General features: G+C 39.2%; 1 protein-coding gene across 3 annotated transcripts in view; it reads left to right on the top strand.

The window, feature by feature from the left end:
• Positions 1–27,297, top strand: part of gria4a (glutamate receptor, ionotropic, AMPA 4a) — a 178,229-nt gene that overhangs the window by 94,891 nt on the left and 56,041 nt on the right. For 2 of the 3 annotated variants that reach the window (XM_033977145.2, XM_033977144.2), the window contains exons 8-11: positions 7,992–8,159; positions 8,236–8,340; positions 10,487–10,597; positions 26,525–26,731. In XM_033977145.2, coding sequence (XP_033833036.1) covers positions 7,992–8,159; positions 8,236–8,340; positions 10,487–10,597; positions 26,525–26,731 — 591 coding nt within the window. Of the gene's footprint in view, positions 1–7,991; positions 8,160–8,235; positions 8,341–10,486; positions 10,598–14,928; positions 14,965–26,524; positions 26,732–27,297 lie in introns of those variants that run through there. The other variant, XM_055225980.1, reaches the window with a different exon arrangement.

The raw sequence follows: 27,297 nt of genomic DNA, 5'->3' as shown, positions 1-27,297 counted from the left end.
ATCCATTAGTATTTCCCACACTCCTCTCTCCTGGCTCACCTCATATCTCTTTGACCGTAGTCAATTCATTCATCTCAAATCCTACAAATCCAACACTCTCCCTGTCTCTGCTGGTGTTCCCCAAGGCTCTGTCCTAGGTCCCCTTCTCTTCATCATCTATATTCTCTCTCTTGGTCTTCTGTTCCGTAAACACAATATTCACTTTCACTGCTATGCGGATGACAGCCAGCTCTACATCTCCACCAAACCTTCCTCATCTCTTCCTCCAACCTCTCTTATCCTCTGTTTACAGGAAATTCATTCCTGGTTCTCCTCCAACTTCCTCCAACTTCCTCCAACTTAACAGTTCTAAAACCGAAGTCCTCCTAGTAGGCACCCCCTCTACTATCTCCAAATCCAACAGCTTCTCCATCTCCATCCATGATTCCACTGTCCTTCCTTCCCCTCAGGTCAAGAGTCTGGGTGTCATCCTCGACAGCACACTTTCTTTCCACTCCCACATCAATAACATCACCCACTCTGCCTACTTTCACCTCCGCAATATCTCGCGCCTCTGTCCCTCTCTCACTCCTCACACCTCTGCCATACTTCTTCACAGTCTTGTCACCTCCCGGGTTGACTACTGTAACTCTCTCCTCTATGGCCTCCCTCTCCCAAAAGTCCGCAGCTCGCATCATCACCAGGACCCCATCTTCCCACCACATCACCCTCATCCTCCAAGAACTACACTGGCTTCCCACAAAACAGAGAATCCACTTCAAAATCCTCCTCACCACTTTCAAAGCTATCCATAACCTGGCCCCACCTTACATCTCTGACCTCCTCCACATGTCCATTCCCTCTCGCTCCCTCCATTCCTCTTCCTCTCTCCAGCTCTCTGTCCCCTCTGCCCGTCTCATCACCATTGGGGGCGGAGCCTTCAGCTGCTCTGCTCCCCAGCTCTGGAACTCTCTCCCTCCTGACCTCCGCAACATTGACTCTCTTCCACTTTTCAAATCCAGAATCAAAACCCACCTGTTCACACAATCCTACACCGCATCAGTCACTCTCACCATCTTCCAGTTTTGTATCTCTGTTTTATCTATAAATATGTGTTTTTAACTTTGTCTTGTACAGTGTCCTTGAGTGTCCTGAAAGGCGCTTCCAAATAAAATGTATTATTATTATTATTATTATTATTATTATTATTATTATTATTATTATTATTATTATTATTTATTTATTTATTTATTTATTTATTTTATTCCTAATCTTTTAAATATTCACTGTGATGAGGTTATATGCACTTTTTACAACCTTTAGAGACTGGCTAGTAATGCTAATGACAACAACTACACCATTACCCCCATCCCCCTCCCCTTCCATTCGCAACCTCAGCATCACCGTGGACCCTGCCCTCTCATTAAGAGCGCACATCAACCATATCACCAAAACATCTTTTTTACACCTCCACAACATCGCCAGTCTCCGCCCTCCCCTCCCTCAGCCCTTCTGCAGAAATCCTCATCCATCACCACCGGATTCGACTACTGCAATTGCCGTCTGTAAGGTCTACTCTCCGCCCACCTCCAAAAACTGCAATACATCCAGAACTCTACCGCCCATCTCCTCACCCATACGCGCTCTAGAGACCACCTGATCACCCCTGTCCTCAAGCAACTCCACTGGCTCCACGTGCAATACCTCATCCAATACAAGCTCCTCCTCCTCATCACCATAGACTGGATAAATAAGTGGACTAAGTGAGTGTGACGTCACCCATAGTGTTGATTTACAGACACAATAGTGGAATAAAAAACATGATCATGTAGAGCGGGTCAGTACAGACATTTTAAGACCAAAATGACGAGCCTGACAGCAGCAGTTACAATGAGTGGGGCGACAGTTTTTTAATGTAAAGTGAATTGGAGCCAGACTCGGAGCCGGAAATGTGCCAATGCTCGCTTCTTATTTGTAACGCAGAGACTAGCACGCTAACTATGTTCATTTATATCATACACTGTATAAAGAAGTGGACTAAGGGAGTGTGACGTCAGCCATAGCGTTCGTCGCCAGTCAACTTAAGCTAATTGAGGCTAGCAGTTACGGGACGAATTTGCAGCATTCTCCCATGGCTGAGAGTATCATAGCAACTAAAGAGCCAGTCTGGAGCAAAGCCGTTGACGTAATGTCCCTTCCCGCCCACACCGTTGGTTTTGGCAGGTGCTTAGCAATGGTGTCAATCTGTTGCTAACGCTACCGGGAGTGACCTTGGTAAAGAAGGAGCTGATTATGTTCATATCTTGAATTATGGACACAATAGTGAAATAAAAATACCAGGATCATGAAGAGCAAGTGAATACGTACATTTTAAGACCAAAAATGACGAGCCTGACAACAGCATTTACGGAGAGAGGGGCAACAGTTTTCTAATGTAAAGTGATTCGGAACCGGAAGCGCGCCCCATGCTCATTTCCTATTTGGAACACAGTGGCTAGCAGGTTAGCTATCGCCATTTATATGCTCATTACCTACAAGTCCCACCTGCCACCAACCAACACCAACCTTGTCACTCCCCTCATCAGGACAAAGCACCGAACCTTGGGCGTCCAAGCCTTCGCCGCCACCCCCACCCACGCCCGCCCTCTAGCTCTCACACCCTCAATCCATCAGGAACTCGAACTCACCACAGCACTTCAAGTCACTACTAAAAACTCACCTGTTCAATCTGGCATTCCCCCCGTGATTTCCATTGTCATCGTCTTTGTGTGTCCAAATATCACTGTAAATCGCTAACATCGTTGTTTCCCGATGACAAAACCTTTCAAAAAATTAGAGACAGCGCACGGCGGACTCAATTTGACTTTATGACACAACCCCTTTAATAGAATGTGAGCACCGTTGCCTTTGGTGCTTCTACAGCTCTTGCTCTTTCACGTTGTGTAATAGACTCGCTCTACGATACAGACCCAGGCAGCAGAACACGAATTGATGGCAAGACGCGCTGGTTATAGGCGTGCCATTCTTCACTCGGGGGACGTTGTTAATTAGGTAATCATCGCTCTTAGATCCACCTGATGGCTTCTCATCAGTGACTAGCAGCTGCATCCATGGCGCTCCACTTTATTAATGTGTTTACATTCGGATCACATTACAGCCAAAGTGGATTCTGAATTAGACCCATACAACACTATCTCTCCAGCCGCCTCGCCACAAGTTAATCAATGACCTTTTAATATCGCCTTTTTATTGTTACGGTTCAATTGGTTCACCTCTGACTTAGGATAAACAGTTTTAATCAAATAACAGAAATAAACAACAGATGCCCCGTACAGTGCTCGAGGCTAATTGGAGCTGTGTAAAAGCGTAAGCTAGGTTTGCCCTGAGCGATGCTGTAGCCTCGAGCGCTGTCTAACTTTGGTCTAATAATATTCGGCGTGAAGTGCACGGCTGGGACATGTCCTCTCCGCGCAGCCCGGCCTGGAATCTAGAAGCTATTCCGACCATCAATCAAAATCTCTTAACTGTGAGTCGCGAGTTGCCGTGGCCCGAAATGAGCTCTGGTATTTTTCATTTTGTTGAAGTGTAATGAAAGTGATCACTAGGCCGGTGAGGTGATGTATTAAAATTCCATGAAAATTCCGTCTCTGTCAAAGAACTTCTAATCAAAGACGATCCCGGGGAGATTTGCACGTTTTGGATAACTTTGCGTATGAAGCTTTAGAGCAAATGGGTAAAGTGTGTGTTCTTGTTAAGTTAGGATTTAAAGGATTTTGATGCGGGTGTGTCCGTTTTGAGCGTCGTCGTAGTCAGTCTGAATTTGATGAAGGTGGTAATAGTTCTTCTGGTCTTAAAGGGACAGTACCTAATTTTGACTGTCTAAAAATGTGAAAAATGGCGGAGACAGCATGCAGCTAACATATTTTGACCTCAAGAGCTGCTTACACAATGTATCTATACTGGGGAAAGATATATTTTACTCAAATACATGTGAAAAAATCATATTTCTGTTAGTTCGGGTAGAAGGGCATAGAATCATAGGGTACCTTTGTAATTCAATTTGATATAAAATACATGCAATACCAATACTGTTGTAATGTTGTGATACAGTAATAATCACCAGAGTTGCACAGGAAATAGTTACAAAGTATAGGATTACTTTAGTCAGATTTCTTTTTTAGTATCGCACTAATCTAACTAGTTCCACCTGAAAATTGAGTACTTAGATCACAGTTACTTGCCCTAGTAACTTTAGTCACTTTTCCCTGCTGAATATGTCTGTAATCCATAAATCTGTGTCGTGAAACAGTAAAAAAAGATAAAAAAGGAGCACGGGAAGTTGACATTGTCACTGTGTGAAGTTAGGTTCTACAACAGAGAGTGTAATCAGTTTGAAGAAAAGTTGGTTTGTGAGTTGTATGTTTCCTTTTTCAGAGTATTCGGTAATCAGTTTACTATAGAAAGCAAGTAATCGGAGTAGTAGTTAGATTACTTTCTGAAGGAGTAATCAGTAGTGAGTAATCAGATCTGTAATCTGACCAGTACTGATTGCTAATTATGCAGGCACTATGAGAATAAAGTCGTAGCATTTCGACATTAAAGTAATAATTTTACGAGAAAAAAGTCGTAATATTACGAGAAAATGTTGTAATATTATGAGAAAAAATTAGTAATATTATGAGAATAAAGTAGTATTTTTATGAGAATATAGGCTGCTGTGCTTGAATGAGTGACCTGTGCGTTATGAAGAATTTGGAGCATTTTGTTCAGATATAGCTTCTTCCAAATCTGTATGGTTCCTCCAACTAACCAAACTCAAATGATTGCAGTGTCCCTTCAAAATAGTTATACTAATGATAGTATGGTGATGGTGGGCTAAAAGACACAGTATTTCACAGTACGTAAACCCCAGTTGAAACAAAATGCTCCAAATTTTCCATCACGCATAACGCACTAGTCACTCATTCACACACAGCAGCCTATATTCTCGTAAAATTATGACTTTAATGTCGAAATGCTACGACTTTATTCTCGTAGCACCCTCATTTTTAAAAATTTTTTATTTAAGTGACCCTTATACACCTAAAAATCAGGTGGCCTACAGCAACTTTAACTGACCAATAGTAAAGCCAAAAGAATATACAGTAAAAGTTTGAGTTCCGGTTCCAAGTATATCTCTGGCCTCAAGGCGCTTGTGTCCTCTATGGGAAAAACAAAAACTCCTCGGATTAGAATTCCACCGTCGTCATGTGTCGAGTCCCGTGCCTTAAGGCTTCTTTAGTTTCAAAGGGGAAGATGAAAGAGGGGATCCGTAAGTAGAATCTTTCCAAAAACAGGGATAAGAATCAAGTGTGTGTGTGTGTAGAGCCGTGGTACCTGTACAGTCCTGCGGGGGCACCCATGTGTCTCCTCTCCAGCTACTCCTCCTTTTTGCTCGCAGTTTTTCTCCACGTAGCGGTTTCTGCCATGATGTGACGGGAGCCCGCAGAGAGCTTGACTGCATCTGCCTCTGTGTGTGTGTGTGTGTGTGTGTGGGTGGCCCTCTGGTTTCTCTAATGAAATCGTCAAATGTGTCTGGTCTTTATTTAAGAGCAGATTATGTCTGTGGAAAATTGCACATCTTTTTACAGTAGTGTATTATTTTTCAATTGCGCCCATAGGCTATACATCTGTACAGTTATATCAGAAGCTCTTTAAACTGCACTAACACGTCATGTCTGGGTACTGCTTTACATTAGTAGTAGGAGTAGTAGTCGTAGCAACAGTCGTTGTAGTAGTAGTAGCAATAGCAGTAGTAGTAGTAGTAGTAGCAGTAGGAGAAACAGTAGTAGTAGTAGCAGTAGTAGTAGTAGCAGCAGTAGTAGTAGGAGTAGCGGCAGTAGTAGTAGTAGCAGTAGGAGAAAAAGTAGCAGCAGTAGTAGTAGTAGTGGCAGTAGTAGCAGTAGTGGCAGTAGTAGCAGCAGTAGTAGTAGTGGCAGTAGTCGAGTAGTAGTAGTAGTGGCAGTAGTCTAGTAGTAGTAGTAGTAGTAGTAGTTGTACATAGGTCTACATATAACAAAACATTCAAATCTTTATGTTACATATGAGATACTATATTATATTAAAGTGACATTTCTGCACTTGTAGTTACTTTTACAGTCTTATCATGTCTTTAACCACTATTAATATGTGTCAACATCGCCAGCCTCTGCTACACTGCTGCCCCAAAAATAGTATACAAGAAGAATTTTGGTTCATCTGGTCTTCTGTTTATTTATTTGAATAGATTATTTTTTTCAGACCAAGGTTTAGTTTGTTTTCATACCTGACAGTTCCAACTGCTCACTCGCGCTCTTCCTCTGAGTGATTACGTGATGCTGCTGTGAAATATGGCAATTTCTGACCAGCGCAAAAGAGAGAAACATTATGGACATCAAAGGGACAGAGGAAAACAAAATCACTGGATCAAGAACGGAATTGAAACACGAAAACATGCCCACGGGACTTTAAACCAAGACGAGGGGGCTTATTTACTCCCACGCACCTTGGAAACTGTTCTGAAGAAGCCGGACTGCAGATTGCGCTGTCGTCATGCCTCCACCAGTAGAAACACAGCGCCAAAATCTGTTAAAATAAAAACTGTCAGGTATGAAAACAACCTAAACCCTGGTCTGGGTCTGGAAAAGGATCAATCAAAATTAAATAATTTAGGTTGACCTTAGCTGCATTAGCATTTCACTGTGGTCCGCTCAGGCTATAACCTAAACACCCCGAAATGTATGCTTGAATTAGCTTGTATGATAACCATATGCAAATTGCGACATTCAAATTGCAGCTAAGTGGTGAAGCGTTTGCTAATGTTTCCTTACCAGATTAGATTTGCACACACGCATCGTTTATCATATTTACCATCTAATGCTAATTCCTCTATTGAAAATGAAATATGGCCTCCTTCTAACACAATATTTTTTTTTTATGAAGGTGCTCGTTTTGTTTACACTGATTAGCTTTAAATTATACACCCACTTTTTCTCATCAATTGGATTCTGATCAGTCGCGTTTGATGAAGGGACAATAGAAGGTGTTTGTTTATGTCCCCTTAATGACTTTAAGATGCGGCTCAGGCTGTATTTGAGAAGTATAAGGCCGGCGGGCTCGGGCATGTTTACAGCCGTCTCACATTTTACACTGGTGTTGATTGATTTCTATGGTGTTAAAGTGTGGAAGTCAAATAAAAGTCAGACTGCTCCCATAGATTAAGGGCTTGTCTGCTGCTGCTGCTGCGGGGGCTGCTTTGCGTACTTCAGCTCTTTTCACTCTGGACAGTTAGATCAAATGGGGTCTTCCCGCAGATCCTTAAGAAGCTTAGTCAATACTTTTTTTTCTCTTTTATTGTTCTGTTTGTTTTGGTTTTGTCTGTTTTTTGGTCTTTGGCAGTGGTGGAGTGAAGTAAAAGTAGTAAAGTGCTATGCTTAAGTACATATTTTAGGTATCTGCTCTTACAAGTACAAGTGGATACTGTATTACTTTCACTTCACTACATTTGAGAGCAGGTATCTGTACTTTCTACTCCACTACATTTTTAACAGCACTGAAAAGTAAAAGATTTTTTATTATTGTTTGAGTCTCAGGGATTTATTTTTAACACTTTTGTATTTTTGAGCAAACCGAAATATCCAAATAAAAACAGCTAGAAAAAAATGATCTCTGTTGAACAAAATTCAGCACAAATCTTCATCAAAATCACAATTAAGCAATTATGTAATACTTTTACTTTTACATGAGTATTTTTTTTTTTTTTTTTTGCTTCAGTATCTGCACCTTTACTTAAATAACAACGTCAATGCAATTATAGAAAAGGGCTTCTATTCATATATTCTTTTAAATATTTACAGATATAAATGTTCTGAAATAAGGCAGTTCAATGCACTACAAGTGGCAGAAGTTCTAAGTTACGAAAACATAAAGGCCTTTTTAAATACTGCGTTTTTCTGTATCACTCTAATCAGACTTTACCTGTTACTTTCCTCTAGTACACGTCGTCCCTAACCTACGACGGCGTTCTCGTGATGGCCGAGGCTTTCCGAACCTTACGGCGGCAAAAGATTGACATCAGTCGCCGTGGCAACGCTGGCGACTGTTTGGCAAACCCGGCGGCTCCGTGGAATCAGGGCATAGACATGGAGCGGGCACTCAAACAGGTAAGAGCGAGTTTGGTTTAGTTATTATATATAAAAAATGTGGAGTTATTCATTGCGGTACTTTGTTTTGACCAAGGTTCGGATTCAAGGCCTCACTGGGAATGTTCAGTTTGATCACTATGGTCGCCGGGTCAACTACACCATGGATGTGTTTGAACTGAAGGGCAATGGTCCACGCAAGGTACAGCACGATTCTCTGTTATTATTTACACAAGACATATTTTTAAAAATCGACTTTCATGAGCTTTTAACCTTGTTCGATTCAATTTATTTTTGTAAAGCTTAAAATCACACCAACAGTTGCCTCTTAGGGCTGAACAAAAGCATTGATTTAACCAACAGAAAGTTAGAAAATCAACAGTGAAACATACATTGGATAATAACAGGCGAGCAGATTAAACAGAAAACAAGCAAATGGAAAAGTGTCCCAGAACACAGAACGTCCCATGTCCTTTGACCCTCCTTCACAGCAATGAAAAACTCAGAAAAAAAACCTTGTGGGAAGAAGAGAAACATTGAGAAGAACCACAGTGAAGGAGAGATTCATGCCCATGGACTAAACCAGAAGTAAAACAGGACAAAACAAGGACTAAACCAGGACAAACCCAGAACTACACCATGACTAAACCAGGACTAAACCAGAGCTAAACCAGGACTATACCAGAACTAAACCAGGACAAAACCAGGACGAAACCAGGATGAAACCAGGACTAAACCAGGACAAAACCAGGACTAAACCAGGACTAAACCAGGACTAAACCAGGACGAAACCAAGACGAAACCAGGACGAAACCAGGACGAAACCAGGACGAAACCAGGACGAAACCAGGACGAAACCAGGACGAAACCAGGACTAGACCAGGACTAGACCAGAACTAAACCAGGACTAAACCAGGACGAAACCAGGATGAAACCAGGACTAACCCAGGATGAAACCAGGACGAAACCAGGACTAAACCAGGAGGAAACCAGGACTAGACCAGGACGAAACCAGGACGAAACCAGGACGAAACCAGGACGAAACCAGGACGAAACCAGGACGAAACCAGGACGAAACCAGGACTAAACCAGGACAAAACCAGGACGAAACCAGGACTAGACCAGGACGAAACCAGGACGAAACCAGGACGAAACCAGGACGAAACCAGGACGAAACCAGGACTAAACCAGGACGAAACTAGGACTAAACCATGATGGGCAGGCCTCAGATGAACAGGACTATTGCTCATCCATTTGCAGATAGAGTTCAAGTCTGTAGAGCCAGAATCTACTCCACTAACAGAAGGAGGCCATGTTAGGGTAGGGGGTCATCCTAGCCGAGGTTGGAAGGGGAGGATTTAGATCCGGGAATCTAGGGTCCAGTCATCAGCGGGCGGTCAGCGCTGTTTACTCAGAGTTATAAGTTGATTAATTCTTGCATGCTTTTGTATTTTCTCAGTGTTTTTGCACCTATCCCTACCCCTGTGCACTTACTTATCATTTATTTGAAAAATCCAGACTCTGGGTCATAAATAAATGTTCAAAAATCAAAATTCTGCTACTTGTTATGGTGAAAGAAGAGGTGAGGCTAGCAACAGTATCAGAAAGTAAACAAAGTCAAGTCAACTGATCTGTAGTCGATGTTTATACAAGTAAAATATATAATATGTTAAAGATATGTTTGACTTAAAATGCGAATCATATTGGAAACTATTCATTGCCATTCATTCATTGCCATTCATTCAGTGCCAGTATGAGATTCTTTGCCAGATCTCTGCAAAAAAAAAGGAGGAGAAAACTAATTCAAAACCAGGTCTAGGTCATGATGCCTTATTTATTGCAAACCACCTGATAGGCTTCTTGGCGTCTGAATCCTAACTACGGTACTTTAAGTTCACCACTACAAGATACAAGTTGTGCAAAAACAAACTTTGAAATGCCAAACTTCAAACATGACCTTAAATAGCATTGCACTTTCTCACTAAACCATAGAAATAAAACTAATTTGCCAGAGGAGAAAAGTGCCCGCCCCTCCACCTGCGGCAGTACAAGATAACGCTGGGGTCAGGGTCCTTGCACAGTCATTTCTGCTCAATACTGAAAGGAACGCTGCAGGAATAACATCATGTTCCTAGCTCTCCAAGTGTTCCTCTGGCACCTATGTCTGTTTATTGAGAGTTCTTACCTCATTCTCAATATCTCTCAATAACTCCTATAGTGCCAATGGGAAATTTGCTCTGAACTCATCTCTCCTCGCTGTCTCTTTCTGTTTCATGTAGCACGGTCAGACTCGGTTAGATTCTCGTTTCTAACTACTAATCTATGTCGTGTTTTTCTGTTTTTGTTAGATTGGCTACTGGAATGACATCGACAAGCTGGTGCTGGTGCAGAATGAGAATGCTCTTTCCAATGACAGCTCCTCCATGGAGAACCGGACCGTTGTCGTGACCACCATCATGGTAATGCACTCTTTTAATATTGTAGTTTTCCCTAATTGAGTTACAGTAAAGTGCCATGTAAGTTACCCATTGCGTACTGCACTGTGTGAAATATGGGAAGATGTTTGTTGGCTGTGCGTAATAGAAGTACTAGAGTTACTATTACATCTTCTGGTTCAGCTCAGTTTGCTCTAATCACTTTGTCACATACTCAGTTCTTGTCAGTGGTGGATGAAGTACTTGATTTTGTACGGATACAGAGGTAAAAAGTAACTCAAGTAAAAGTATCACATTAAAAAATCGACTTAAGTAAAAGTATTTAAGTGCCCGTTTAAAAATGATACATATTTTGGTCAACGGTAGCAATACAAATCAATGTCTTATGAGTCTTCTATGAATTTTGTGTTTGTGTTTTAACTCAAAAACTTTAGTCAGAATGTTATGACGAACATGGTACAAATAACCCCTCAAATCATATGAAAAATACTTATTACTTTTCAGTCCAGTTCAAAAATGTAGTGAAGTAAAAAGTACAGATACCTGCTCTCAAATGTAGTGAAGTAAAAGTAAAAAGTATCCACTGTAAAATGTACCTAAACAAAGTACAGACACCTACAAATTCTACTTCAGTATAGTACTTTCAAAATGTTTTAGCTTCCACTATTGATCATAGTTTTAATATTATTGTCAGAAAGACTAGGAGAGACAATATTTATTTAAAGGCTATTTTCCCATCTATTATAATGTTTCCTTATCAAAAACATACCTGGAATTTTGTTTTGTTTCAAACACACATTTAATACACAAACCTTTAATATTAAGGCTGAGTTCTGAGTTCAGGAAGTGCTCCACAGTGTTTTTGAACTCCGTACATATTTGGATGATTTCAGCCCTGAAATTGCCAATTTCTACTAAACCAAAGATAAAAGGAGCTGTTAACTTGAAAACTACTGCTTCATTACATTACAAGATGGAGCAGAGCTTTTTTTTTTTTAGCTTTGGGGATGCAGACAGACTAAAAATAAAGGATTCCTCAGACATGTGTGAATGAAACAAAACACAACTCCAGGTGTGTTTCTGATGAGGTAACAGCATTATAACATGGCTGAACACTCACATAAATCATTTTTGTGTAATATAGAAGCTTCAAGCCAATGTAGAGATTCTGATAATTATTCAGACATTTTGTGCAAAGTCCTGAGCCTAGAAAAATATCATGGAAGCTTAATTTTAAACCAATCTACTAATGTATTGTTATTCTAGGATTTATAAATGGATAAAAAGATAAACGCTAAATGGGTTTTGGCTTCCTGATTATAGGCGCCATTTTCAGCACTTTTGACCATTCATGGCAACAGTACAACTTTTTCATCACTCTAAAATTCATGGATAAACATATATTAAAGACAACATTTAAAAAAAAAAAAAAAATATATATATATATATATATATATATATATATATATATATATATATATATATATATATATATATATATATATATATATATATATATATATATATATATATATATATATATATATAATTTGCTGCACTTATGGAGCTTATGGAGCCTCAAACCCAATCCAAAAGTATCAGAATATAAATATAATACGGTGGCTTGAATACACAATAATACACAATGTAACAGTTGCACCATACAGAGGTGGGTAGAGTAGCCAAAAATTGTAAAAGTAATGTTACTTCTAATATTACTCAAGTAGAAGTATAAAGTAGTGATTCAAGAAATTACTCAAATTACTCAAGTAAGAGTAAAAAAGTATTTGGAAAAAGTACTACTAACAATAACTTAAAGAGTAACTGTCAACGTAACATCTATTTTTAATGTATAAAGTTAATGTAAGTTGAAGGAACTAAACAGTACATAATGCACAAAATCTGGCATTTTCAAAGGATGGACACAAAAATGAAACAAACTAAATCACATCTGAAGGAGAACTGTTACTTCAATAAAATATTACGCAAGTAGGAGTAAAAGTATGCTGCTAGAAAAGTACAATTTCTTTAAAAAGTTACTCAAGTAAATGTAACTGAGCGCCATATTAGCTGATCAAAATATTATGCTTGATTGTTGTACATCCCGTTTTGTTCAAGACTCATAAAACTCAAAATAAAGTTTCATTTGTGACTTTCTGCTACATTTTAAAAACCTAAAGCGTTTCCGTGATTGTTCCGATGTAGCTTTCAGCAGAGGACCAGCAGGAGTGGCACTTGTCCAGCTGGAAGACTTCACTCATTTCTCGTTAGTAGGCAAATGTAACCGTGACCCATCATCCATATTCTACGTGACCTCGAGTCTTCGCTATTATAGGACCCACATAGACAGCACCAGTACACTGCTCTCATCACCCACCCCCTCCACAAACAGGGATAAAAGGGCTAATGGCAGGGTTGGTACTTTTCCTGTCCTTACATCGGATTCCACATCTGCACTCTTTGTATTGTAGCTGTCCTCTTCCTGTAAAGGCAATCACTCTAATTCAATTGAGCCTGCAAAATGATGCAAGTGAAAGCAACTCAAAAGTCTAATTTCAGCCGTCAGATAAAATAAGCCTGGATGATTAGGCTTAATCTGAAATAGCTGTTCAAAGCACATTGTCCAGTCTCCTTGAAGAAGAGCTAAATTATGAGATTTTGAAGCCAAGCAGGTCAAATTTAGCATCCTTTCAATTGGAAAATAGGAACGCTTCTCGAACATCTCTTACTTTGATTGTTTGGGAAAAGTTTGTGGTGTGATAGTTTGTTTCTTTTGATATGGACGGACCATGTGTTTTCTGATTGATTTATCTGCCCATCAATCACATCCATCTCAAACTGAGGAAAGAAAACCATGTTCCAGACTATATATCTTTGTATAGAAAAAAAAAGTGTGTAGTCTTTGCAGGCTATTCAGACCACAGTGAGTCAACCAAAACTAAATCAGGATAATATGAGCTAAAGTCAAAGCCAAAGAGCAGGACTACATGATTGTGGAAGAAAATCAAATTTGCAATATTTAACAATCTTTATTTTTATTTTATTTTATACAGTAGTTTTATTTTATTTTATTTCATACAGTAGTTTTATTTTATTTTATACAGTATTTATTTTATTTTATTTTATACAGTAGTTTTATTTTATACAGTAGCTTTATTTTATTTTATACAGTAGTTTTATTTTATTTTATACAGTAGTTTTATATTATTTTATTTTATACAATAGTTTTATTTTATACAGTAGTTTTATATTATTTTATTTTATACAGTAGTTTTATTTTATTTTATTTTATACAGTAGTTTTATTTTATTTTATACAGTAGTTTTATTTTATTTTATACAGTAGTTTTATATTATTTTATTTTATTTTATTTTATACAGTAGTTTTAGTTTATTTTATACAGTATTTTTATTTTATTTTATTTTATACAGTAGTTTGATTTTATACAGTAGCTTTATTTTATTTTATGCAGTAGTTTTATATTATTTTATACAGTAGTTTTATTTTATTTTATTTTTTGTATTAAGAATGATTTGATTTGCAAATAATGTGCTCTTTTCAAACACGTCCAGGTGAATTCACATTTGAGACAACACTGAATACAAGACTTATAAACTATAACAAGAATCTCATGAGTGTCACACATGGAGGTCTAAAGAGTATTTTTGTTATAAATACACATTATATTTTGTTGTTTACATTCTATTATCTGAATAACTGCAGCCTTTGTGATTTCATTATTGCACCTCAAACTGTGATTTTGATTTGGTTGCGATATATGTTGTGCCGCCCTTGCCATTACATAATTTAGAAAGTGTTTATTTTAGTAGTTTCTATTTTCAGACCAAGGTTTAGTTTGTTTTGACAGTGCTATCTGCGATTTTTCAGCACAATATCCCAGGTGTGTGAGAGTAGAAGGGCCCCCTCGTCCCGGTTTAAAGTTCAGTGGGAAAACAAATTAAACCTTGGTCTGAAAAAATAATCTAATAAAATAAATTAACAGAAGACCAGATGAACCTTATTGGACTGTTCAAATGTATTTGTATATTTGGCCAAATCAATTATAAACCATTTTCAAACATGACTGTGAATATACTGTACTCATACTATACTGCTCTTGTTCTTTGTATTTCAGTTCAAGTTGGAAATAAGTTTATGTCTCACAAGTTTTGCTCCTTTTTGTCAGTTCTCATTATAAACTCAGTGTCCCTCTGCCATCCCTCTATCCTCTCATCTTTACTTTTCCTCATTTGACCCCCTGACACCCGCCCTCCATCCCCCGCATATGTTTCTGTGGATGGTGACCTCAGCAGACCTTGGCTAACGTTAGCTCAGCCACCTCCTCCCTTTTACAGCGGCCGATGATGAGGAAGCCTCTGCTGCGGCACTGAAGACTGCACAAGACTTATAGCAACAGACTGGCTCAAACGCATCAGTGGCACAGCCCGCGGGACCCCACCCAGGCACACAGACTGACAGACTGTTGTCTCCAAAACCCACAAAGAGCAGTTCTGTTTGAGCTGCCTTCGCTTCATTGCTCAGCCCTTATGCTCCTGTCTGCTACCGCTGCGTTCTGAGAATATCTGCAATGGAGTGTAGCATAAATGTTGTTGTGAATCGCACAATTTGGGGACTAGCGGCTTGGGGACGCGCAGAGGACACCTGAATAAGGATGTGTGGAGGGATAAGTGGTGTTGAATGAGATGCGCCCACACAGCTTACGGAAACTTTCTACTTTGTCACTCTGCAGATTCCCTGAGTCATAGTGACCTGCCTTCATCAGTTCTTTTTGAGTTACATAGGCACTGCATCCAAATGAGTGATAATGTTTACTTGATATGTTCATTTTGTTCTGCACCAAAACACATTTTTGTGTGTTTTATGCTTATTTTTTTTTTTGAAATTGTAATGGTAAAATGTTGTGTAATCATTCTGCATCTCTAGACAAATGTGAAGAGTGGACATTGCCTAGGTTTTATTTAATTAAAGCAGAACTCAGTAACTTTATATATATATAGCTATTGGCTGTTGCCTTGGTAACTCTCACTGTCTGCTCAAGTCATGCACAATGTTTACCGTGGGTATGTTTTTTCTGTTTGGCTAGCATGCGGCAGTTTGGCATATCCTTTGCTGTAATAGGCCTACATATCACCCATAATGCACCATGTCTTTTTAAAGCACTTGAGTTTACATTTTGGAAGTTACTTTAGAGGAACACTACATGAGCTTTAGGAAACTTTTTCAGAGTGCAATTTGTATTAGAGCGAATAGAAATAACATTTATAGACCAAATGGCGTTAAGTCTTAAGAAGGCGCCGCGACAAAAAGCAAATGATGGCTTTATTTCTCCGTGTTGACAAGAGCAGAGCAGCCAAAATGCTGAAATATTTATTCTGACAAGCACAGACGAAAGTGAAATAAATGCCAACTGAGGAATTATCAACTGAGTTACACAATAGCGACAAAAGTGCAGTAAAAACAAGATAATTTAAGGAGCTGTTTTAAAATGAAAACCACATGAATGACTAACTTACATAACAAAGTACACTATTTATTTTATACTACAATATATTTGCCTAATCATGGGTTTACACTTCCTGTTTATAGGCAATATTTTAAGGGCATTTTTCCCATAGAGATCATTAGACATGGTGTTCGATGCTAATGCTATCATCCACTTCAACTCAGCTTGTCTGGAAAGATTTTGGAACACCGGAGCCAGTCCCCTGTATTTTTTTTTCCATATAGCCGTTAGCATTAGTCCTAAAAAAACGCAAATTCTGAATAATCCAGAGGGTGTCGGCCATAAACTGTATAAAGAAGTGGACTAAATGAGTGCGACGTCACCCGTAGCGTTCGACTCCAGTCAAATGAAACTCATCACCGCAGTTATATGTGCGAATTTGGAGCTGAATTCCATATTTGAAACTCTGACCTCGAGTATCATAGCAACCAAAGAGCCAATCTGGACTGAGGCTGTTGAAGGTAGCGCCCCTTCCTGTTTGCACCACTGGTTTAGCAAGGAGCCGGCACTTAACAACGCTGTCAATCAAACCTGTTGCTATTGCTATTGGGAGCAACCTCAGGGAAAGAACGTGGCGACTAGCGCATTAGCTATGTCCATTTATATATGCAGTCTATGGCAGCTGTGTCAAACACATTTTCACCAAAGGCCACATCAGCAAAATGGCTGCTCTCAAAGGGCCAGATGTAAAATAAATCTAACTTTTTTTTTTTACTTGTTAATTAACTGTTTTTGTGTTTATTAATTATTCAAATTACAAATATTGTATATGAATTTGCCTAGATGTAAAATGTGGCTGTGTGACTGTGTATCTCCTGGCAAGATGACATTTTAAGACCATCATACCTTTTAATTTACCCTATCGAGGGCCACATAAAATGATGTGGCAGGCCGCATTTGGCCCCCGGGCCTTGCGTTTGACACATGTGGTCACTGGTGTCAGCTGGTACTAACCCATCGATCACATTTACATGATGACAAAACCTTATTTGTTGAGTGTGTAAACCTTATTTGTAACTTCATTTTCATAATTACCGTGCAAAACTAGCATCTGAGCTAACGGCTAAGCATGGAGTTGTGATATCTGAACTGGAGTGCATCTAGTAAAGATCTAGTGACCTACCAAACATCTTCTTTCACATGGTACAGCTGATGAGACCAGATAAATTACATAAATTTGAGAAACATTTTATATATTTTAATAGGCGGTTGGCTTCACCATTCATTTGCGTGTGAAGGAGCATTCGATGTCTCGTAATTCCGGGTAGCATCGGCTAGCCAAGTGATCGAGTTGTAGCAACGGGCAGAGATGGAGAATTTTGCATCTATGAATGTCTATGATTACTCAGTTCAAAAGATATATTTGTTAATTGCTATGGCAATAGCAGTCATTTTTCATCACTCTGAAACCCATGGATAGAATCAAAGTCAAGGTTTGTGTGTTGCCTCATTTTGAGTATGTCCCTGTACGCAAAAGCACTCATCTTTAAAAATATATGTACCAAAATTGTTCTTATGATGCATGTATTTGAACAGCGCTATCACCAAAAGTACAGCTCCCTTATGTCCCATAGTGCTCAGGTGCAACAAAGAAAGCATCATAATTGCACTCTAGGCTACTCTTCAATTTTAGCGTCAGTCTGTTTCTCACTAAAAGATCAAGAGACGAACATGGAAACCTAACATGAACTATAGTGCATTTGATGTCATGGCCAACTGGCATTCATTTTGTTGCGTGACACGGCAACGCTATTCAGAGTTCAGAGTGTATTTAAAATTTAGCTTGAGGGTGAGATCGCTTGATAGAAGTTTTGTTTTGACCTATTGTCTGGTCTCAGTAATTACTTGTCAGAGCAACATGAAGGAAAAATGGTACAAAGGCCAGTGTCGTCTCTGTCGTCTCGAATTATGTTTTAATTATAATTTTCAAAATGGCGTGGCAAAATTCAGCGACAAAGGAGTGACTTTTTAGTTTTTTCCAGGACCCATTTGCTTGTGGACCCCATCGCTAACAAAAACGAGGTTAAGATAATGCAATTACTCAATGTTGGAGCACACAACCTGCTGGTTTCAAATTAGATGGCAAATGAATTAATTTAAATTACTCCTTGTGAATGAGCGAGTCGTGTGAATAACTATCGCTGGCTAAACTTGAAATTAAGACGGGTAGGGTTCAGTCACTCAAAACAGCTTATGCAATTTCTTTGGAATTGAATTTTTGGCCACACAGCGCCTTGGGTTAATTAATAGAATCGTAATATTATCAAGAACATATGATTTACACAAAGATGGCTCTCTGTCAGGGTTCAACTGGCAAATGTCTAACTCTATGTACTTAACAGATGGTGGGTTCTGGATGGGCCGTCTCTGTTTCCCCTCTTGGCCTCATCGCTGCGTAGTAAGCATGCTGAGTCACTGGCCTAAAGTGAGGCTGGATCCATGATTATCTTTGTAATTGTTGTAATTAATTAATAAATGGAGTGAATGGGGGAAGTGAGAGGCCGAAACAGGCTGTGACTAACTGATTGGCTGCATGCGCTGTAGCTCTGTGGGCCAGCCGGACAAGCGGAACAAGCTCTGATTAAATGACTTGGCTGATTATGGGATCGTCGGGTTTTAAAATACTGCACTTCAATTGGGGGGGTGGGTTTATTACTTAGAGGGGGTGGGTGTTTGTCTAACTGGTTAATATGTACGCAGAGGTAGTAAGTAAGATTACCAAATACCTATATAGTAACACTAGAAAAACTGTCAGGATGTAATGTCTTGTTTAATTTAAAGTGTTCCTAGTCATCTAGCAACTTAATGGATCCTCGTGAGCTTTAAGCCATGTTATAATGCTGTTACCTCTCCAAAAACATGCCTGGAGTTGTGTTTTGTTTCATTCACACATGCTTGAGTAACCTTGTATTCTAAGTCTATCTACATCTCCAGCTCTGAAAATGCCCTGTTCCACCTTATGATGTCATGAAGTGAAGTTAAAACCTGCCTTTTACCTTTTGTTTAGTAGAGATTGGAAATTCCACAGCTGAAATCATCCAAATGATTCTAATGAAAGTGTATGAAGTTTAAAAACACAATGAGCACTTCCTGTATTACCACATGACATCACAAGGTGGAGCAGAATGCAGCCTAAATACACAGGGTTTGTGTGTTAAATCTGTGAATGAAACAAAACAAAACTCCAGGTATGTTTGTGATGTGACATTATAACATAGATCAGAACATAGTGTAATATGGGCCCTTTAGGTGCAGCTTTGTGGTAAAAAAAAAAACAAAAAAAAAAAACACGCCTAAATCTAAGTGTGTGCTGCCTTCAGTGGCCTCTACAATTTCAAGTAGTTGGTGACATCACAAAAAACTTCCCTGATTGCAACCAGCTGTGTCTGATTACAAACACATGGCTGCAGGGATGGAGATTGAAGTGTGGATACTTGTTAGACCAATCACACTGTTGCTCATATGTCCAGACCTCACCCCTCCTCCCCAGGTCCTCCAGGCCCTACCCAGTTTAGCAGCTGTGGGCGGAGTTTAATTGTTTAGTCCCACTTAAATTATATCTGAATGCAATGTACAAAATCAAGACTGTGCCACTTATAGATTTATTCACAGTGGGAAAAGTAATACAACTTTTACTCAGCTGAGATTACTCTTACGTTAAAACAATATCACTCAAGTAAAAGTACAGTGCAACAAAAGTTAAAGTACTTTTCCCCTCAAAATTACTCACGTAAATGTAACCAGCGTCTTCTTTTAAGTCTGCCGTTTGGCAGCATTTTATGTCTTATCAGCCACCACCATTTGGCTGTACTGCTGCTCTGCTCCCTTTCACCTGCCTCTCTCCTGTCGTTTAGCTCATCCCCTCATTCTTTCTTTTCTTCTTTTCGTCCAGACTCTTATTCCGTTTTCCCCCATCGCCGCCCTGCTGTTGGTATTCTGATCTCATCTCACTCCCCCTGTGTCCTACCTTTATTTTCCTATCACCTTCTTAATCTCTTTCTCTCTTCTCTCTTCCCTCTATCCTTTTTCTTGCCATGTCCTGGTTTGACTCACAAAGCCACCTCAAAGAACTTCAGAAGAGATCACTTGCTTCCCCTCTCGTACTTGCATTTTATTTTTATTTATTTATTTGTATTACTATTTTCACGCTGGGACCAAAGTGCCTGGGCCAAACTGATAAGGAACCTTAAAGAAGCTTACATGTATTGGCGAAGTTAACATTGCACCATTTTTTGGCATACGCAGAAATGTTCAAATGTGCTCTCATCAGCTATTAGCAAAAACTGCAATCTTAAAGAGAATGTTGGAGTACTTAACCTTAGTGACTTACTCTGTTTAGTGACACTTGCTGGTTACTTTCTGTGTCAGCTGTTAAGTCAGGCATGTCCAAACTGTGGCCCGGGAGCCAAATGCGGCACTCAGACCAACTTTTCTTGGCCGTCAAGCTTCCAGGTGAATGGCCCATATTACCTTAAACAATACTTTTTACTGTATATTTCTGAAAATCTACTTTCTGCCCATCTCAAATATTTTATGTGTTCCATTCAGGATGTAAGCATAAATAAAGGTCTAGTGTTTCAGTCTAACTTGTAATACACACAGATTTTAAGTATTCACTGTATTAGCGACCAGTCTATGTGGCCCTTAATGAGAAAAGTTTGGAGTTTTTTTGTTAAGTGGATGTTGTTATAGTTAAAATATTTGAAAGGAGTGAAATGTGGCAGTTTATAAAGGTTAAAGAGGCTTAAATTTGGCAACACTTTAAGTTTAACAAGTATATCGGAGTTAAATTAAGAAGTATCGCATTAAAAGTGTAAGTTACAGCGAGCAATCTACTGTTTTTTTTTTGCATATACTACAGAATAAGGTGTCCTATGGGGAGCTTTTACATTGAAGTTATTAGTAATATTTTGAATTTCTTTAAATTAATAGTGAAAAAATCTATATATAAGAGCTGCAGATATGAAAAGTAATAACAACCTAGGCATAATCAAGAAGTTGAATGGGATTTTTACATCAAAGGGCTGACAGAGTGGCAAAAATGCACAATTGGTATGTTTCAGTTTCAGTGTAGTTAGCTCCTCCCTTCAGATAGATATAAGGCAGTGTCCACAAGTAATCTGACCAGAACTGAAGAAGCGGCTTGGACCAGCAACGAAAAGTCTTCACTTTTACAACTTTTTATACAGTTGACAGATTTGCATTTTCCTTTTACTACGAGCAAGTGCAGTCACTCAGTATGTTTTTTCTGCTTTAAATAAAGTTGCTGTGTGACTTGGTGGAGCGTCTGGCACTTGCTTATTTCCCTGGAGATATTATTACTTTGCCTGGAATATTCCAGTTAGGCATTAAACAGGTCTATGTTGTATTTACTCAATCACTATTACTAGGAAGCCATAACATCTGAATTTTGGCAAACTAAATGCTCCCTGCTGGGCCCCCAACAAACCTCCAAACAGTCGTGTTTCATGGCTATATGTATTCCAGCGCAGTATACAACTAATTAGTATTAGCGAACATCTGACCTGCTCACTTCATAGGCCCGTGGGTAATTTGATGGAGGAGGCAGGTGAGCGGTGCAGTTCGTTTGAAGTCGCTAGCTGCTGGTGAGAAATGACAGGGTTTATAAGGTGATGTTTAACAAAGATGAATGTTGAGACGAGCCCGCCGATCCCCATCCATCTCATAAGTGTGTAAATACTCAGAGTGCCTTTTATCACAGGAAGTTGGATGCCTCCTTGAGCAGGTGGTGTACGCTAATTATATGTATTAGAACGAGAATATCTGAGAGAGCGAGAGAGAGAGACTGGGGGGGGGGTCTGACAAAAGTATTTCGAGTGTATTTCAGTGGAACCGCAATACTTTGTTGATTCAGACAGCACATGTTGTACAACTGTCGAAGTAATAACATTTAAAAGAGCCAAGCTAAAGAGTCACACGCTTATGTAAGTAAGTCTAGAAACGAGGCTGCAACTCTGATACTTAGTGAAACTTAGTGTTTAATAGAAAAAATATATAGGGATCTTCTTTCATCTGTTTATCTGTTCTACTCCTACTAATGTAATAAATATATTTAACGGTAAAATGTGCGGTTACTCTTCCCACTGTGAGTAAGTCTAAGAGTGACAAAAGCATTAAGGCTAGTATCTGTTTGTTGGGCTGTCATGATGATTACTATATCAACTTATTATTCAGTATGTATATGTTTGTTTGACCAGCCAGTTCCTTCTGCGTTCTGTTTGAATCCAGAAGGTCCTGAAGTCGGACCATAAAACTTGGGACGGTCCAACCACAGCCATTAACTTGTATCATGTGCCTCTCAAATGCTGACGGCGCACTCATCTTTGTATAGTTTTGTCAAAGCGTGTAGTTCTGGGGGCCACCGGCAGCCAATGTATCCTGGCTCAGCTGTTGTTTCTTTTGGGTTGTATTGATTCTAGACAAGTTTCTGGTGGATTTTAATGTGTTCCAGTTGGCGACAGTGGGCTTACATTTACTTATAAAGGGTCCTTGCACTGGTTTAAACACATAGCTGCCCTCACCTCTGCCCGACTCACAAACAAATGTAGGCAGCAGCAGATATTTTGCTACTATATATATGAAACAAATGTAATCAGTTGAGAGGGATATTTAGGCTGCTGTAAATTTGCTGTAAGTTGATTTGATTTTTGGAGGTGATGTCTGTGCAATCCCTCAGTCGTCCAGTAGGTGGCAGATAGTTGGCGCAGTGTTTATTTGTTTTGTCCTTCCACTAACATTTCACTAGCAAGGACCATGGTATATGATAAAGATGTTTATTAATGATATGAACAGATATGGAGGCTGGGTAGAGACACAGGATGAGGTCTAAGGCGCTTAGCCCAGCCAAGTCAGGACTCCCACCCCCCCGTCTGGGACCACTTTGTACTTCTATGAGAGTAATATGTTTTAAGGTACTCTTTCTTGAGCTTTTTATTATTATTTTGCTCATTTTGTCTATTGCATCGACAGCCATTTTTTTTACATTCAGTCTAAAATGTCATGTGTTAGGTTCCAACGTTTTACTCTACTGTTCATTTATTGACTTGTGAAGTATTTCGTGCCCATTTGTACATGGTGCCCATTTGTTACACTGCATTTATGTCAATTATTGAATTACTCCAACCCCCGGTATTCCCCTGATTAGGTTTCTCATCCCAAACGCTCATATTGGGGTGTGTGTCTGTGTGACGCTGGCCTCATGGCTGTTGATCTATTGCGGTGAATTGAAAAGTGCTTTAGCTGTTCATTACCATTATGATTCATGCTGACTCAGTTGAGAGAGAGCCCGAGGCCTGCTAATGTCTTTCATAATGACATTTTAGCAGTGGCGGCTTTGTGTTCCTTGACAGTGTACACAAAAGTCCTTTCTTTGCTGTTCTTGTACTGGGCGCCGATGGTTTGTCGATAGAAGTGCGATGGCTAGGCTCATTTGTATGGCTTGTCGTGGGTGTGAATGTGTTATTTTTGGCAAATGCTCTTCCGATGCTTGATTAGGAGTTCACAAACAAATGGGGCTGTTTATATTTGTCAGCTTGCTATGCTGTTTGTAAGCCAGTGGAAGTAGCGTGGCTAGTCATGCACTGCAGATCAAATAGCGTTAATGTTAGTAACTTGGGAACTTTCCTGTAGACCAATCTTTCACTAGTAGTGTTTTGTTTATTGGTTGAATAGTGTGTTTGCGCTAAAGCCAAAATGTATGCATCTATAAATTAAGAGTTCTATAGCAAAACCACATAGCTCCGTTTTGAAAAATTGCCAAAAGTTTACCATGTTTTAGACAGTAATGCATGGATGTTATCAAGAAGGAATCGAATAATATGTTTGATAGCACTAGGCCTGTCACGAAAACAAATATACTGCTGAAGAAAATATAGACGATAATATTGAAACAAATTGATACCACTGAAACAACAACCCTAAAGTAGAATTATCCCAAAAACTATTCCAAATGCATAATATGGTTAAAAACATGAGCTGCAATGAATAAACAGCACAATGAAGCACTTAAGTAGAGAGTTTATATCTGTAATGAGTCATACACGTTATTAATTAATTACTTCTACAGCTCAAATCTAATTGTAGAACAGAAAAAAAAACAAGTAAAAGTTCCCAACTAGTACAAAGAAAAAGTACCCACGATAAATATTGACTTTCGTATTATTACAGTTTTTATCATGTCAGGCCTAGATAGGAGTAAAATACGTTTGGTTTTTGAAAATATGACGATACTAAGAGTAAACGACAAGCCTCCAATGACTTTTTCAAATGGCACTTATCTGTTTTTGAAAATGAGCTCTTCAAATGTTTTTTTGTTTTGTTTTGTTTTGTTTTTTGACAGTATTAATCCAATCCAAATGCATGATTTTACTGAAAATCATTGACTGGTCTATGTAACAAAGTATGCACTCGAAATGCAGGCTTTCTTTGATAAATGGCACTGTGTAGTCAGGTGTAGCTGCTAATGTTTTACTTGTTTACAGTGTAAAACTACAAATATAATATTGTCATATATTTTGTTGGTCATAAAAATGAAATAAAGTACAATGAATCTGTGTAATATGGCTTCCACTCTGAAATGAAGTACTCAAAAGATGCTAACATGTCATTGAGCCATGTCTTTATATTTATTTATTTTTTTTTATAACAAATGAGAACTCCACTTGTTTGGCCCAACCATTTACAAAAGTCTGCAATGAGCACAGTATTTCATCAGCCTATTAAAACTCACAAAACTGGTATTTGTCTTAAAATGTGTTTCTTTGGTGCATATTCTTCTTTTTTGGTTCATGTAAAGAAATGTACTATTTATTTTCAAATGCTTTTATGGCAAATGCATTCATCCTGCAGTCTGACTTCATAATAATGAGAATAAGCCTTTATACATATTGCATATAATCTTATTAGCTGTCCATCAAAACCCTTGTCTAATTGTGTAGAACATGCATTATTTGCATTACAATTTCTTATTCATTCAGTGTACGTTAGCATTGATAATTTCGCTGTTTCCTTTTCTGAGTCAATGGGGATGTTCCGAAAGCCTGGTTTGATTAATTAGTCCTGATCGGTCTTTGATTAAAAATGCTTTGATAGCGTTTTAATGGACTCATTTTAGTGGGATTACAGAGGGAGAGGCGCCGCGGGCACACTGCCACCTCTCTGCTGTGGTGATGGATGCACTGTCACTCACACATCTGCATCATCTGCCCCACTACACATGTGGAAAGTACTCACATGCTTCCCTGTCATTTCAGAATACCATCTAATTACACCCCATCAGCTTTGTCTTCATTAAAGTGGAACTAAACACCTGAACGCTGCCCACAAACACATTTCATATAGAGCTGGTAAACTGAAGAGTGCCTGGAGGACTAAAGGGGAGGGTGAGGGGGGAGGAGAGGCGGGTCTGGTGGACTAAGAGAGTAACGAGATTGGGGAGGGGCGGTGGGACAGAAGGAGAGAGTGACAGGGGAGAAGAGGCAGGTGGACTAAGTTAATGGCAAAATTGAGGAGTGGAGGTAGGACTAAAGGAGAGAGTGACAGGGCAGGAGAGGCGGGATCTGGTGGACTAAGAGAGATTGGGGAGGGGGAGTGGGACTAAGAGGGAGAATGACGGGGGAGGAGAGGCGGGGTCTCGTGGACTAAAATAGTGGCAAGATTGAGGAGGGGTGGAGGGACTAAAGGGGAGAGTGACGTGGGGAAGAGGTCACATAGCATATTCGTGAGGTCACATAGCACTTGAATTGTGTGTTTAATTCCACTTTAATGACACAAAACAACTGTTATTTTGTTGGCGAAGACTTGTCATCTATCTCGGTTGTGTTTTCCATTCTGTCAGAGTGAGGGCTGCTCTGAGGCGAGCGCAGGTCCCACCGGAGTCGCTCAAAGGCCATACAACAAGGCACTAAAATCAGAAACAATACAGAATACAGCCCCTCAAATGTCAGCCATGTTTGTTGTTTACTCAGTGTGGATGAGGTGTTCCTGAGAAAAGAGCAAATGAATTTCTATTGTGTTTAAAAGCTAACTATGGTTAATTAATTATGCAACAATTTATCTGTCTGTTATCTTTTGTTAATTTCTGCAAAATCCGTGCATCCATTTCAAACATTTTATTTTTCAGCAATATCCATCTAATAGAGGAAAAGTGTGAAATTGTTAATCTAAAAAAAGAAATCAAGATTACAGAGCTTTTCAAATTCAAATTTACAGTAACAGTCAACGGATTATTTTTCCTTTTAACGGAAATATATTTGAAACAGACCTACCTAGATCAACTCAACGATCCAAATTCGTTTTTATATCATTTGATTCATAAATAATTTTAGTTTTTCTGTACTTTTTTGCCAATTACCGCTGCCCTGTGCTGTCCAAACAGTTGTGTGTGTGTCTCTGTGCTTCCCGTGCAGGAGGGGCCATACGTGATGCTGAAGAAGAACTGGGAGCTGTACGAGGGGAACGAACAGTTCGAAGGCTACTGTGTGGACTTAGCCTCGGAGATCGCCAAACACATCGGGATCAAGTACAAGATCTCCATAGTCCCCGATGGAAAGTACGGAGCCAGAGACCCCGAGACGAAGATCTGGAACGGCATGGTGGGGGAGCTCGTGTATGGGGTGAGTAGGGGACTAAAGGGTTAAAAGGACAACATTAGCTTAGTTTTAGGTATGTTTTAGAAAATGTATTGAAAAATAAATGTGTTTTTTGAATTACGGTTTTCTATCTGCATTCTGGGTAGTTCTGAGTTATTGTTTAAGTTCTAAGAGTACTACTTTTTGCTCATATAAGCCTAAAAGGTGCACCAAAACCTAAAATAAATCTTGATAAAGTGTACAGAAGGTATTTAAAGCTACCATCTGTAAGTTTATTTGATTTTTTTTGCTTCCTTTGTTCTGGCTCACCGGTGCTTTCTGGTTTTCTCAGGCCAAAGCTGATACACTATCAGACAGCAGTATTGTAGATAGCATCTAGTGGTGATATGAGGGACTACAACAGAGGGATGGCGGCCAATAACAGATAGTAGATGTGAGATAAGCCTTAAGTTTAAGAGAATGTCAAAAAGTGGCTCCCAAAAAAAGTTATGTAAGTGAATATGTTTGCAGGGAGAACACTGCTTATTGTTCCAGGAGAAGTAAAAGTAAAATAAAAAAAAAAACAACTGGAAGGAGGAGTTTTATATAAA

This window comes from Periophthalmus magnuspinnatus, chromosome 13 (assembly GCF_009829125.3).
Source record: "Periophthalmus magnuspinnatus isolate fPerMag1 chromosome 13, fPerMag1.2.pri, whole genome shotgun sequence".
In the NCBI taxonomy this organism is placed as follows: Eukaryota; Metazoa; Chordata; class Actinopteri; order Gobiiformes; family Gobiidae; genus Periophthalmus; species Periophthalmus magnuspinnatus.
This window is presented reverse-complemented; position numbering and strand designations above follow the sequence as displayed.